At 41.7% G+C, this 15,471-nt stretch overlaps 1 protein-coding gene across 1 annotated transcript in view; it reads right to left on the minus strand.

Moving 5' to 3' along the window:
* NDRG1 (N-myc downstream regulated 1) overlaps positions 1–14,634 on the minus strand; it is a 40,033-nt gene extending 25,399 nt beyond the window's left edge. Inside the window, exons 1-2 of the mRNA XM_052703595.1 lie at positions 14,515–14,634; positions 287–365 (exon numbers count right to left, since the gene is read on the minus strand). Coding sequence (XP_052559555.1) covers positions 287–349 — 63 coding nt within the window. The 5' untranslated portion in view covers positions 350–365; positions 14,515–14,634. The remainder of the gene's footprint in view (positions 1–286; positions 366–14,514) is intronic.
* Positions 14,635–15,471: the final 837 nt, after the last annotated feature.

A 15,471-nucleotide genomic window follows, 5' to 3' on the forward strand; every position in this document is an offset into this window, starting at 1 on the left:
TTTGTCCAATTGGAACTGTTCAAAATAAACCCAGAACTGTAACTATATATATATATATATATTTTTTTTCATGAATATGTTCACAATAGATCAAAATTAAAGAAGCACACAACCAGAGCAATAATTAAAACTCAATTTTGCTTTATTAACAAAAACCACTATTATTGCACCACCAGTTTCTCATCTGTCTTTCCATACAGCTTGTTAGAACTAAGAATAAATGCACAGTTGCAACAGGAATCCTGAAAGAAGACACAAAAGCTTTAAAAATGTTTAAGATAATTACCTCCTCCTTCTCCACCAGAGGTTTCACCTCTGCAAGGTGAGCATCCTGGAACTCTGTTGACATGGTCAGTAGCTGGTATCTGTGAAGATGAAGAAATATTTGTTTTCAGCTTGCATAAAAGATTAAATACAGAAGCAAATAAAGACCCTCCCCCTCCACCACCTCCAGTGATCTGCTGTGTCAGGTTATAGTTTAACACAGCTTTGCAAGAGGGTTATGAATCTCCTGTAAAACATCCCCTGGTTTGTTTATGTACACACGCCTGTACAACATGAGATTAAAGAAATGTTAAGGCTGTGAGATCAAAACAAAAGTTTGGCAACTTCAGAGGAGAGGATGCTGAAGGAAGTAAGGCAAGGACAGCACAACTGGAGTTGGACTCGATGATCCTTAGGGGTCCCTCACAACTTGGGATATTCAACGATTCTTGCAGTATTCAATCACATGAAAACTCTCATTTCACATGTGAAAGGAGGCATAACCTAATCTACACAAACATCTTCTCTCAAAGTTAGATTAAATACTCTCTTTGTTTAGATACAGGCTCCCTCTCCAGTATCTCTGCTTTAAGTAAACTAAATTAGATGCTCATAAGCATCATTCTACTCTCTTACCAAGAGTAAAATTGGAACAGGAACCTTCTTTGATTTGAACAACCCAAACAGTACCGTGTACCAAGTAAAAACAACATGCCTTTAATTGCACACCAATGCAGATTATGCAATAAAAGGTTTCAAAACTATCACAGTAGGGAAGAAGATCGCTGCATCCTGCTCTAGTAAAGGCACAGCATCACTCTGCCCAGCTTAATTGGGCACATGGATTGGAAATAACCACTGGAGCCCCAGATCACATGAGTGCTGAGACAAATGGTGCAGCAGATCCTTCTGCAGGTGCAACACACTGTCTGCATACTGACCAAGCTGTACTTCAGTTTGGTGAATATATCAGTCCAAACTGGGAGCTAGAAAACAGAATATTTCATTCCTTCCATGGAGATAAAGTGCCAGGGGCTGCTCCCTCTTAAGCCTGATGAATGACCATAGCAGTGTTTGCCTATGAAATGGCAAACACTTGATTAATTAAGATAATGTCAAATAAATGCTGGCATCTATGTACGTGTAAATGACTTCAGATTTTAGGAAACCTTCTTGGAAGCTATGCAACTGGATGCAAATTTTGGCAGAGTAGATTTTAAGTTTAGAGAAGTGTTTAATGGGTATATAATTTCACAACTCGAATCATGGGGGCAAAAGCAGAACTGTTATACAGAATCATAGAACCATTTATGTTGGCAGGGACTTAAGATCACTCAGACTAACTATATATAACTATATATATGTAACTATATTGTACATATATATAATATATATATATATATTTCAGTCTAAATCTCCTGTTCTCATTTCCCATTCCCAGTAATTTGTAATTCAAATTTTCAAGACACCAAAGCTACTTAAGCAGTCAGAATAGTCAAAACAAGAGTTAAATCCCCAGCAGTCACTCTAACTCACCCTCTTTCTCCAGTTTTGTTCTTAATGATTAAGATCTTCACAGACAAGCAAAATCAAAAGAAAAGGAAAATAAAAGCTGAAAATATTTACATGCAATCTGGAAGGCTAGAAGTACAAGGGATTTTCCATGTTTTCCCTATATGGGAGGAAAGTAAGAAGCCAGGCTCCCTGCAGTTTTCCAGTAAGTGGCTCAAGGAACAAAGCCACAGCTAGCACTCGTCGAAGAAAGTTGTTTACCCAAGACAGCTTTGGGTTTTCAGGGAGTCAGAGCATTGACTACAAATGACCAAAAATCTCTGCCAAAAAGAACAACATGGATGTCTTTTATAGCCTTAAAAAACAATCCTGTTTTCATAATAGCTCAAAGTTGTTGCTCTATGTTTCCGAAAGAACCAACATTAGGAAGTGCTGACCAGCAGATTACACTACTGCCATCAAGTCTGCTGAACAAAAGCCCAATGTGTACCACGTTCTCACTTTTGGAATGATACCAGGCCTTCAAGCCACATTATGTTTTCAAATAGACATTTACAAGCTCTGGGTTCCCCCTATCTGCACCAGGGATACCTGAAACATTCCAACTAAGGAACAGCCATGTGATAAGCTGGCACAACAGCACATTATTTCTTCCTCAGAGCTGGCGAACAAAGCCCTGCTATCTGACACCACTGTAAAAAGCTTCTAATTTTCCAAAGAGAAAGATGCTGGATTGCATAGAGGTTTTAAAAATCTCTAAAAAGGTGCTTTGTGCTCCACTCTTATGTGACAGGATAGCTGGAAGCTACTGTTACTGCATAACTTTCCTAAATAACCAGACAAGCATTCTTTTATATCAATTGCAAAAGCACTTGCCTCACAGAAGTATTCATAATACAAAGTTCATTTATGTCTGCATGCAATAGAGTAAAGTTGCCAACTCAGAGAAAAACAAGTTTTTCACTCCATTTGGCCGACTCAGCCTGCACAAGGTCCCAAGTTCTTCCCTCTTGGACAAGCCACATCTACCCAGCAGACTCCCACTATATCCAGCTATCAGCTGAATCCACTGCAGATACACCTTACAGTTTTAACTTGTAAAGCAATCATTTTTTTGAGTAAGAGAAAATAAAAGTTTTCAGCTGGCAAAGCATCCTGGCTTTTCAGAACAGGGATCCCAAAAAAGGAGCTAAGAAATCACACATCAGCTTATCCATGCTCAGACACCAGCAATGATGTAATCACACATACCAAACACTAGATAATCACAATATATGTGATTTAATTCATCCCAAGTACAGGAACCAAACAAGTTCCAATATACCTTGATGAAACAAAGGGAAGTGGCTTCTAACTAAAAGAGAGAAGATTTAGAGTGGATATAAGGAATTTTTTTTTTTTTTTACAATAAGGCTGGTGAGGCATTGGAGCAGGCTGCTCAGAGAGGTGATGGGTGTCTCATTCCTAGAGACACTGAAGACCAGGCTGGATGGGGCTCTAAGCAGCCTGATCTAGCTGTAGATGTCCCTGATCACTGAAGGGGAGTAGGATGATTTTAAAGGTCCTTTCAAACTCTAAGGATTATGATCCTACCTTGCTCCAAAATTTATTCTGCTGAAGACACCCGCAAGGATGTCCAGGTTCATGAGACAGAATGCACTGCCAAGCAGGATGGTCTCATGCCCATGAGGGCCTAGGGAAACCACTGCAAGCATTACAGGATTTACCTATGCACTCAAACCCAACCTTTCTTTATTTACACGGTATCATGGAGAACAAAGAACAGGAAACAACTCCTTGCTAAATGCATCATAAAGAAGGCAATCTCCTCAAAACAGTTTGTTTAAACACTGGCGGTAGATATTATTCTCCTTTTGATATATAACACCGACATATAAGAAATTAAGCTCGCCTGAACATCCTGACAGCATTTCCACCGCAAGCTGAGCAAGCAGGAGGGACAGCAGTCACTTTAAACGTGGGACTAAATACTTGTGAGGATTAAAAGGCAAAGAGAAAAGGGAAAAGTCCTTGGACACTGAAGATCATGACTCCTAAGCTCTGGTGTTGCTCTCTTTGGGCAGAGAGAACCATGCAAGACTTAACTCCCAGGCCACATGTTGGAGCCATTTCAAGGCTGGCAATATCACTCTGAAAGCCCCATGTGTCCTAATTGCTCAAGCACCAAAGCAGGTAGGAATTTATTCTTGGAGGTGTTCAAGGCCAGGTTGGATGAAGCCCTGGGGAACCTGATGTAGTGTCTGATTTAGTGGTTAATAATCTTGCCCACGGGAGAGGGCTCAAACTAGATGATCTTTGAGGTTCCCTCCAATGCAAGCCATTCTATGAATGTGTGGCAGCTCAGGACTTCATGAACAAGCAAGGTTGGAGCAAGGAAGGAGAGACCTAACATCTCCAGAGCTCCAGACAAATAACTAAGCAGCTCAGGCCACTGACAATAAGGCAAAACAACTTATTGTGATGTTCAAACAGCATTTATAAGCTTACATATAGCCAAATAGTGCTTTCCCAGTGATTAACAAAAAGTGCTGTGAGTTAGTCTGATTAACTTAAAAGAAAAAAAAATATACATGGTCTCTATAAGCTGGAGAAAACTTGAGAAAAAAAACCCACAAACATCTCTGTTACACAGAGACACGTGGACTTAATAGCAACAGTATATGTTTATACTCCACAGCATCATAAATGTGGTTTGCATTTCAGATATTTCATAACAAACGTTACAAATTTAATCTTCCTCTTTATGATTAGCTTGGAAATTAATCATCTTGCAAGCATCCAAAAGTGTTCATGCATAAGCATCTGCCCACACTATGCCCTCTTTAAGCTATTCTTTGTTACAGGCTCTGGTGTCACAAGGTCCATTGTGTACTGTCTGAATTACTGATTTTCTCTGACATAGTTTCACACAATAAATCCAGAAAAGATTTTAACAGAAGTGACTCTTTCAGAGCTCTTCCCCTTTTAAAAATACATGACTTGACAGTTACATAGCATCTAAGTAAACTGAACAGCAAGTGTCAAAAGTTGAAGACTCTCACCTACTTGGTACATACTTTTCCTTAGCCTTTGGTTACTACATCAGCCTCTTGATTTTCAACTGTTAAAAACCAGGTAACCTTACATTGCTTAGAGTCTCCTATCAAAAATGTGTATTTTTAAATTAAATAATACCAGGAATCTGAAACAATTTTGTTGCCTCAGAGTGGCAGGATGCACTCGGGTTCATAGATATTCCGTGCATCACTGTTACCCTTCTTAAAGCACAGAGCATCGCTGATCCTTATGTTTTTTGCTGCTTTATTTGGCTTTATTCCCTTCCAACCTCTTTTGAAGTTTGTCCACAATCATGCTTTGGTAGAAAATAAAGCTTAAGTCTGAAAAAAAATTGGTTCTTAATAGCATAATGGATCATAACAGCAGTTCTCAAAGCCAAAAATAATTAGGGCTTAAAGTTTTAGACATTCTAAAATTGAGATTTATGTCATGTACTAATCAATCTGATTAGGAAACTGAGATGTTTCAGCCAAAAGCTTGAGTCCCATGCCAAGTAACAGCTGAGTTAAGCCACAGGGATATGATCACGGTGATGGAGCCTGCAGTGGGTCTGCTGGGCTCCAGGTGAAGCACCACAGTGTTCCCTATGGTTTCATCATACCCCTGTTGGTATGAAAACAAAGATCTCAAGGCTTGTCTCCAGTCCTTTTGTTCCATCTGTTTCCCTTGTGTGGCTGGCACCATTGCAGAGCTGTTCTGCTACAATCACTCTGGGATTAGACAGAGCCCTTACACTGCCAATTCCTCAGACCAGGGCCTGGTTCCTCTTCACACGCATGATACACTCTGGCAACTGAGCACTGTAGTAGCATTAAAGCAAAGGGAACTGGAAGCAAACCCTCTCTCTATCCCACAGATATTGAGTAAATTGGACAGAACTGTTGCAACACTGTTTGCACAATATTCTGCCTGTGGGATGCAATGAAGAATGTTTCTTGAAAGGCCTGGGGTCTAACCATGCTTCTTGGGAGTAAAATCTAGTATCACAAAAGGTGGCAATGCTAATTAAAGTCCATGTCTCCCGTTTCTTTTTTTCCTATGATGAACACCCCTACATCCTCCACAATATAATGGGAAATAGTTGGCACAGAAATGGAGAGCCTGGCATGTCTTAATGCTTTTATTGTGTTTTTTTTTTTTTTTTTCTCCTATTGCAGCAACTCCAATATAATCTAAAGTATAGCATGAGTCTGGGAAAGGTAGACTACAGACCCAGACATTCATGTTTTTTTAGCACCTGAAATGTGGAAATCTTAGTGGAAAGTGAAATCTCCAAAAATGTGCTTTCTTTTTCCAAAAAGCTTAAAAATACTTGTGCTTTTAACATTAGCATTAAATAGTGTTTTTAGCTCCAAACAATGCTGTTATCCCCACCCACCTCCTCAAGCAGCCACTGTTCAGTGCTGATATGGTAGCAAACACTCCTTGCAGATTGTGGTGGCCCAGCATAGCCGTATCACAGAATCACAGAATGGCCAGGGTTGGAAGGAACCTCAAGGATCATGAATCTCCAACCCCCCTGCCACAGGCACGGCCACCAACTTCCCCATTTAATATTTAATACTAGACCAGGCTGCCCAGGACCCCATCCAACCTGGCCTTGAATACCTCCAGGGACGGGGCATCCACAACTTCTCTGGACAGCCTGTTCCAGCACCTCACCACTCTCTCTGTAAAGAATTTCCCCCTGACATCCGATCTAAATCTTTCCTCCTTCAACTTAAAACCGTCTCCGTGTGTCCTGCTGTTGTCTACCCTTCCAAAGAGTTGACACTCCTCCTATTTATAGGTACCTTTAGGTACTGAAAGGCTGCAATGAGGTCATCCCGCAGCCTTCTTTTCTCCAGGCTGAACAAGCCCAGCTCCCTCGGACGGTCTCGTAGGGGAGGTGCTCCAGTCCCCTGATAATCTCTGTGGCTCTCATCTGGACCCTCTCCAACAGCTCCCTGTCTTTCTTGTACTGGGGTCTCCAGACCTGGACTCAGTACTCCAGATGGGGCTTCACAAGAGCAGTGTAGAGGGGACAATCACCTCCCTGTCCCTGCTGACCACCCCTCTTCTGATGGAGCCCAGGATACCATTTGCTTTCCAAGCTGCAAGAGCACACTGCTGGCTCATGTTAAGTTTTTCATCCATCAGGACCTCCAGGTCCTTCTCTGCAGGACTGCTCTCAAGGACTGCTCCTTCCAGTCTACCTTGGATTCCTCTGGTCTAAGTGCAAAACCTTGCACTTTGCTGTGTTGAACCTCATCAGGTTCACCTGGGCCCACCTTTCTGTCTGGCATCCCTTCCTTCCACTGTGTCAGTGCACCACTCAGCTTGGTGTCGTCAGCAAACTTGCTGAGGGTGCACTCAATTCTGTCATCGATGTCATTGATAAAGATATTAAAGAGCACCGGTCCCAAGACAGAGCCCTGGGGGATGCCGCTCATTACCAGCCTCCAATTTGGACATAGAAGCCATTAATCACCACCCTCTGCCTGTGGCCTTTCAACCAGTTTCTTATCCATTGGGTGGTCCACCAGTAGGGGAGCCCAGAGCCTCAGTGAGAAGAAACTCAACATCTAAGTGGCAGCTGGAATTTACTTAGAAATTCACTATGCTCATTTGTTCTATTGCCAAAGTTTTGCTTTAAACAACTCCAGGTCATGAGTGGTGGCACCAAAGAGTGAAAAAATCAAAGAGCAAGAAGATGTCTTCCAGGCCTTGTTCTCTCACAACACCACGCCAGCGTGTCTCCTGTCACTGTCCCAGCACTCCTAGCATCCTCTTAGTATTCTTCCCCAACCCTCTCTACTTGCCTCCTTGAGCTGAGGGCAAACAGAAAGGTCTTAAGCAAAGATTAAACTAAAAATTGAAGGTAAAGTACAAACCCTGTCACCTGGGCACTAGGCTGGGCTTTGGAGGCAGATTAAAAAATGAAAACTGCAAAGACATATTTAGCATTTCATTGCATGAGAAAGAGACGGCTTCAGCCACAAAGATTGCAGTCTAAACAGACAAGAAACAAACTATTGTTCCTGTAGCTCACCAGTGTCAGGCTATGCTCCCCACCCCCTCCTATTTTCAATCTGCCATGCTTTAACAGTTCATAGCTTCTGCCCAGCTGCAACTACTTCAAAAAGTGGGTGGTTCTGTGCAAGTTAGTGGCAAAAACACGATGAGATTATTCCAGAAGGGACATGCTCATAGAATACTCAGAGATGAAGAATGTTATTGGGCTCTAAGCTGCAGCACCCTTACAAACACATAATAATTTCTTTTTATTCAATTTGCTTTTCATGCTGATATTGCAAATACAAGCAGTCAAATTACAAAACAACACGACAAAGGTTGTTGATGTGTTTCAATTTACATTTATTCATTAGGTTATGCTATATGGGTTACAGCTTCTGAGTTCATAGACTATTTGTTCTACCAGCTATTAAAATTGCTCGCTCATTGCTATTATAAGTTCTCTATAATCCTTGCCAAAATGTCTGGGATGAAGTTTTCCATGACAAGTCTCCAATTGTTTGTTTGTTTTTTAGTAGGAAAGTATAATTTATGGATATCTTTTTGATCCTGCAAGCTTTCAGTCCCCTTTTCTAGAAAGAACTTTGGCGTTCTTGAACTTAGCCAGTACTGGAACTTTGCACAAATAGTCATTGTGTTAAAGACACAACTTTCATTCTTCCGAGGGAATTCCTGTTATAAAGTTACTCAGATTTAAGCATTAGCACACACTGAACCATTCCGGGTTAGATTTGGGTAACAGCGATATTGCCTACAAGTCTCAACACCTAGAGATACAAAATAATCTTCCTAAGGCTGTACACACCATTGCCTGTATCACAAGGTAAGAGGTCAGTGGGTTAGTATCAAAGTATCCATCAAGTGCTGGAATACTCTTTGTTTCTTTCAATAAGAACTTCTAAATTCCATCAAGATGATGAAAAAGCAATTCTTTATCCTCCGATAATGTTTTCCAATACCTTATCCATCCATACTCCAAGTCAGCATCTATTGCATCAAGTAGTGAATTACAAGTTATCACTTTCCAGACTTTCTTTACAAGAGAGGCTGGGGTTACCCAGGCACACACTGCAACTCATAATTGGGATTTTACATGTGATATAAAAAAAAAAATAATAATAATAAAAATAAAAATAAAAATGCAGTATGTTCCACGAGAGAGAAAAAATGTGTGATGCTCTTAAATACTTTCTGAACATGTCAAAATATAAGGGGCCATCACGAAACACAGGAAAGCCTATATTTCATAGAATAATCACATAATCCAATACAGTTCAAATTTGTCAAAGGATATAAATACATCCTAAAATTTATCAGGGAAATGTTACATACAATATATAGAAAGTATATTTAGAGCACTCAAGAATCCTAGCAGAAAAAAAATGACATCATTAACTTGACCAGGTGCACACAAACTTCCCAAAGGAAGCTAAACCAAAAACTCACAAGAGCAATCCTTCCTTCCTCTAATATTGCATTTCCTGTCTGCATGCCTGCTTACTCTGCTAACAAATAAGATTTCCTTTAGATGTTTTATTCTACTTTCCTAACTACTTTTCTGCTACTCCTTGTGCCTACTATTAAATTCACTCCTGTACATAATATATATTACAGATCTTAAGCTTTGAACACCAGCTCTTCCATCTAGCTTGACTTAACTGTAGAAATGCCTGTTCGTTGCAGGGGAGTTGGACTAGATGAACTTTAAGGGTCCCTTCCAAATTAAATGATTCTTTGACTATGGTCAACAGAATCTTCTTCGAGGATATTACAGTTAAGATCCCTATCACTTTTTCTTCCTAAACATCAGAATGTCTATAGAGAAATGAAGTCATAAGAGTGGTGAAATGGCAAAGAAACAAATAACTAAGTAATTAACTCAGTAAGTAAATAAATGCCAAACCAAACAAACAACAGCAACAGGAAAACACTAGGAAAACCTTGAAAGAGCATGGAAAAAAATTGTTTTAATTAATTAGATTTTCATGCTCTGCTAACTCCTAAGGTTTGCTCTTTTCATTAAGTTCTACATCACCCATACAGTACTAACAGACTTGTCTTAGGCATAGTAGAAAAGAAGGAACAAGAGCTATACTTTTGATACTATACTTAGATCAGAGAGGAAGTAGGCAGCTAAAGGCTTGGAAAAGTATTGAATATCCAATTTTAAAAACAGGACTTGAAAAGGAAGATCTGCATGGATCCACTTCCATCTATAAAGAGAGAAAAAAAAAACCTGACTGACAGATGAGAAAGATATATTAAAATTGTGACAATTAACTGAAAGGAAGTAGCACAAAACCCAAAAGAAACATAGGAAACGTGATCAGCCACACAGAATTAGAGCAGTAAAACTGACATACATCCTGCTTCATACAAACAGATGTAGCTGCGGAAAATTTCATCAGTACAAGCTGTCCAGTTGTGCATCCACACGCACACCATGGAGCTCTGCTGGATGGAGAACATCCCGTTGACAACAAACTGCTGGGTGTCATCCAAAGACAACACTCCCATGCCAGTTTGGAAACAAAACAGGCCTGATCCTGCATCAGCCCTTAGCTAAAAGTAAAACTAAACTCATATCCCTCATTGTTAACATAGGAGCTTGCACATTTGAGTCTGAAAGTTGGATAATTGCAGGCTTTACTCTCTAAGCACTTTCTGAGTTTAATTACATGGCAAATAATGGTACTGATTCCCACAGATGCTCTGAATTGAGTTTAACTATGTCATAATAACACTTTTATGATACATGATCACCTATCTGAGAGAAGCTGAGAATGGTTTGTTGCTGCTATTCCAACTCCACAGTCAAAGCGAATTAACAATAGGGATTACCTCCCGCTGACTGCCCCACTGAAGTTACCCAGAGCTCTGGAAGTGAGACAGATAGGAAAAAACATCACCATTTGAGAGAAACAAGTTCAATAGCCATTGATTTCCAAGAGGCTTAACCCAGCTTTTTAATAATCGGTAGCAACACACATTATTACCAAAGTTGAAAACAGGAATTCCATATTCAAAGCCTTTTAAACAGTATTTCCCATGACTTTTTTATGACATAGTTTTTGATAGATAGCACAGGAGTGACTGCTGCTTCCTTGATCTGCTGGAGATCCCCATGTCTACGTCTAGAACTTCTCCACCAAGAAGATGACAGGGATGCACCTTTGTGCATAGGTAGACTTATCAGTGCCCACCTAAAAGCAGAAGCTGAAGGGACATCTACATATAATACTATTTGCTTGGAGAAACAGCATCACTGATAGGACAGAGTGTGCTCCTCTGCACTTCTGTGAGATTTCTAATTCAGTAGCAAATAAAGTCTGTCAGCTAGAAGTCTCACTTGGTCTCAAGAATCAACTGAGGGACACGGTTTAGTGAGAAGTATTGGTGATAGGTGGACCTTAGGACTGGATGACCTCAGAGGTCTTTTCCAACCTTGGTGATTGTATGATTCCATGATTTCATCATTATTCATATCAAGCAGCTGCTGCACCTGCCATCATCTCCTGTTTCCTGCAGTTTTCCTTTCCAGTGGTCAAATCAGACCAACAAGAGAAAGTCACTGCTGCTAAATACTGCTGGGATTTAACTAATATAGGCCACTACTTTCCCAGGCTGTATTTCCCCTGACAGCAAAAGGGCTTTTGCTGCCTTACACTTCCAGCTGCATATGTGATGTAAATGCTGTTGAACTATTATAATTAGTTTGCATTATTTTTGAGAATTTTAATGTTCCCAGTCATCTTCTTTCCAAAGAACTTCAAGCCAGTTTCACCCATCTGTATATCTTCTTTCACTCTGTCCATTTTGAGGCAATAAAAGCAAGAAATATCTCATTACGTTTACCCTCCACACTTAGTGCAACACAGCTCTAATAAGGTTAAGTGAAAGAACAGTGTTTTCCTTGGGAATTTCAAAATTTGTCAAAATCCCTTAAGCTGGCCATGAGAAGATGCATGTTGTGCTTCAGTCAAACAAATTTATTACTTTGGTTTAACAATTTGAGTCAAATAATTTTTCTCATGCCAGTTCACTGTTAATCCCACATGAACTGCAAGAATAAATTACTCATTTGGTTTAGGAATATTTTTAATGACCAAGCTCCCATGCCAAACTGCTTCCCAAGGCACATGCACTGTGATATTCCTATGTAGCTGTCATAGTTTCAAAAGGAAAACTCAAAACAAAGAATAATATTCCCCCTGGGAGCAAAGAAAACTGGGGAATCCTGCTGTTCTCACTGATCATTCTTCTGATCTACTCAAATAATCTGTTATGGCTTTACCCTCCCTTTCTATTTCAGCAAGAAAAAAAAACATCACTGTGCAGGGGAGAAACAGCACAACTTAAGGAGGCTTTAGGTGGTGAAGGTGCTGGTTCCCAAGCAGCAGCATGCACATGTGGCACTGCTCCCTCAGCAGGGACATCCACATCATTTCTTGTGCTGTTGCCAAATTCTGTGGGCACCTAGAAGCCTGACATCTCTATCCTGCTGTCACTTCGGTGAAGTGACCAATGAATGAATGGCACCCGTATATAAATCTGTTTTCTGAAGAGAAATAAATGAAAAATCCCAGCTTAGTAAAACCCAGATCCCCCTCCACTAGCTTGGTTTTAGGCCAGCTATTCCAGAGTATGCCCAATCTCAAGGAATTATTTCATCTCTCAGTTCACTAAAAATCGATGTTTAGGTTCAAAGTTTTCAAGTTGAAGCCCAAGCCATCCCTTGTCTGCCTAACAGCAGCTCAAGGAACTCACATTCAGAAGTTGCAGCCTGCAGTTCCTCAAACTGTTATGCCACTGCATCTGTTCCATTTATGCTGAAAAATATCAGGTTCAGAAACCATACACCTCCTAAGAAGTCTCTCATCACTACAATAAAAACTGTTTTCACTGTACAAGTGATTTCCAGATACCTCTGTATGTCCAGTGACACACCAGTTCCTCCTGAATCCACTGATGAATTGTTCTTCTTGAAGGCTCCAGTGCTTATTAGTACTCAAGAGATTGCACAAACACTTTGGAAGATTTTATTTTTTGCTGCATCTACTCCTGTTTCATCCACAGTCATTAAGCTCTTGCTATACATGGGACAAAGTACAGCATTAGCTGCTCTGTTGACTTCAGTACTCGTGGTAAGAACACAGTCACTCTATGTCAAACTGTTAGACTTTGGTTAAGAAAACACAAGATTTTTAAAAACACATTCCCAGAGCCAAGTTCAAACTGCACAAACTTTGCTGCCGGCCAAAGCTTTGCTGTAAATTATGCCTGTAACAGCCAAGACTAAAAACAGCAAAGCAGGCTTACACGTGTGTAAGTATTTCATAGCTCTTGTTTAAAGGCTATTTCCATTGCTTGCACCGAACAGTGTGCTTATCAGCAGCTGTATATTTTTGACATACTGAAGTCCAAAAAAAACCCAAAACCATGGGCAAAAAGTCAGACGAAGTCAAAGCAGTGTGAAACCTAGCACAGTGTCTGGATAGAAAGCTTCAGGTTGTCACTGATCTCTTCCATGCCTCCACCATTGCACCTTCAAGGCTCAAAACACAGGTCTCATTTAAATAGCCAAGCCAGGAAAAAAGAATAAAATAACACAGCTGGTAAATGTCTCTATCTGGAGTCTAAAACGAATCCCCAGCGAGTCTGGGGATGGGGTGAAAAACTGGACATGAGAGGCTTCATAAAACACTGGGTAAGACAGCGGTAAGGCAAATTTGCAAGTGTTTCATAGGGAAACCATAAACCATAACTGAATAGAAAGCACTAACCAAAACATCCTCTCTGCAGAGTGAACTCTCTTCTTTCACCAGATCCAGTAGACAGACTGCCTCCACTACAAACATTACACTGAAGTGCCCTGAACCTGAGCACTGCCTGAAAGGGCTTACAATTAACTGCACCTAGCAGAACATATTAAGATGGTAACCCCACTGAAACCACTGTCAAGGAAAGTCTGGATGTCAATCAAGTCTAACATCTACTGGAAATACAACGTGGAGCTGCGACGGCACAGAGACAAGAGCAACAAGCACCAGTAGTCAACTTCCGTAATAAAGTATGCGCTTTCGTTTCACAGCTGTTTATCAGCACAGCCCGCTGCTGCCACGGGAGCCTCAACCGTGACAGCAGCATCCAGCAGCTGCCCCCGCCGCTGCTAGGACTGGGGCACGGCTGGTCTGCCAGCCTGCAGCCCCTGCCACACCTCCACCCACTTCGCCAGCAGCTAGAAAAACCCTGCTTGGAAGAAGGGGCTAGAAAAAGAGGAAAAAGAAAGAAAAAGAGGGGGGGAAAAAAAAAAAGAGAGAGAGAGAGAGAGAGAGAGAAAGAGAGAAAAAAGAAAGAGGAAGAGAAAAAAAAAAAAAAAAATAACACCAAGAAAAAAAAGAAAGAAGAAAGAAAAAGAGAAAAAGAGGGGATGATGCAATGCTAGACCCCCGAATGGGCTTAGCTGCAAGGCTCATGAGGGAAGTTCAGTGGATGGTTGGATGGATGGTTAACTAGGATGGATGGATAGATAGACTAACGGGCAGAAAGATAGACAAACAGACATAGATAGATAGATAGACAGACAGACAGGCAGGCAGGCAGGCAGACATAGATAGATAGACAGATAGGCGGACCCGCCCCTACCTGCTCCCAAGAGCCGCTCTCCGCGCGCTGCCACCGCCGCGCTCCAACCGCCACCCGCCTGCGCCCGCGGGGTGGATTTATAGCCCTCGCCCCGCCCGCCGGGAGGCGCTGCCCTCCTCCGCTGCTGTCCGTGCCTTCCCGGCGGCCGCACGGGGCGGGCCGCCGCCCGTTTCGGGGCTCCGCCCGCCCGTCTCGGAGTCCTAGTGCCTCTCCGCCGCCTTGGATGTCAACACCCCGGCTGCCAGATCTGTACCGGTTCCTACATCTCGAGTGGAAACACTGCCCCTGCACCGGTAACCGGGGTCCCTCTCATCCATCGGGTCGTGCAGCCTAGCTGGGAGGAGGCTGACTTCTACATCTCTCTCCCGGGGAAGATTTGGGTGCAGTGAATGGCTGAGACCTGCCCTGCTTCACAAAGTGTTCACGGTGCCGGGAAAGAGTTTCACACAATTCAATGAGGAGAGGCGAGTTTGCACAAGAGTAGCATTCCTGAGAAAGGCTGAGCAAAGGACTGTAACGGGGGAGGGGGATTCTGGTACAGGGGGTCAAAATCATGTCTATGTGTGCATTACTATATAAAGATAAACCTGCTTACCAAATTCTGAATTGTGAAACTTGCGCATTGACATGGCCACTAGGACTAAAAGCTGCTTTCAGTAGAAACAAAATAACGCCGTCATACATTTCTAATGAAGTTCAGAGGGTGCAGCGGGTGCAACAAGTGCTGTGCGAGTTTCCCAGAGAACAGCTCTTTGGCAAGAAGCGCAGCTAATCGCTTATTCCAAAAAGAGGCCCTAGCCTGCTGAGTAAAGAGTATCGCTATATACACAGCTCTGCTGTGTAACCACCCGCAAAGGGGCAGGTTAAACTGTGACAGCCTGCTCTGCTTGTCCGACTTTCTGTAAAGCACACTTAACTCCATATGTGTGATTTCACGTAACAGCCACTCTTCTATGA

This window comes from Tympanuchus pallidicinctus, unplaced genomic scaffold (genome assembly GCF_026119805.1).
Source record: "Tympanuchus pallidicinctus isolate F22 unplaced genomic scaffold, pur_lepc_1.0 scaffold5, whole genome shotgun sequence".
NCBI classification, from domain to species: Eukaryota; Metazoa; Chordata; class Aves; order Galliformes; family Phasianidae; genus Tympanuchus; species Tympanuchus pallidicinctus.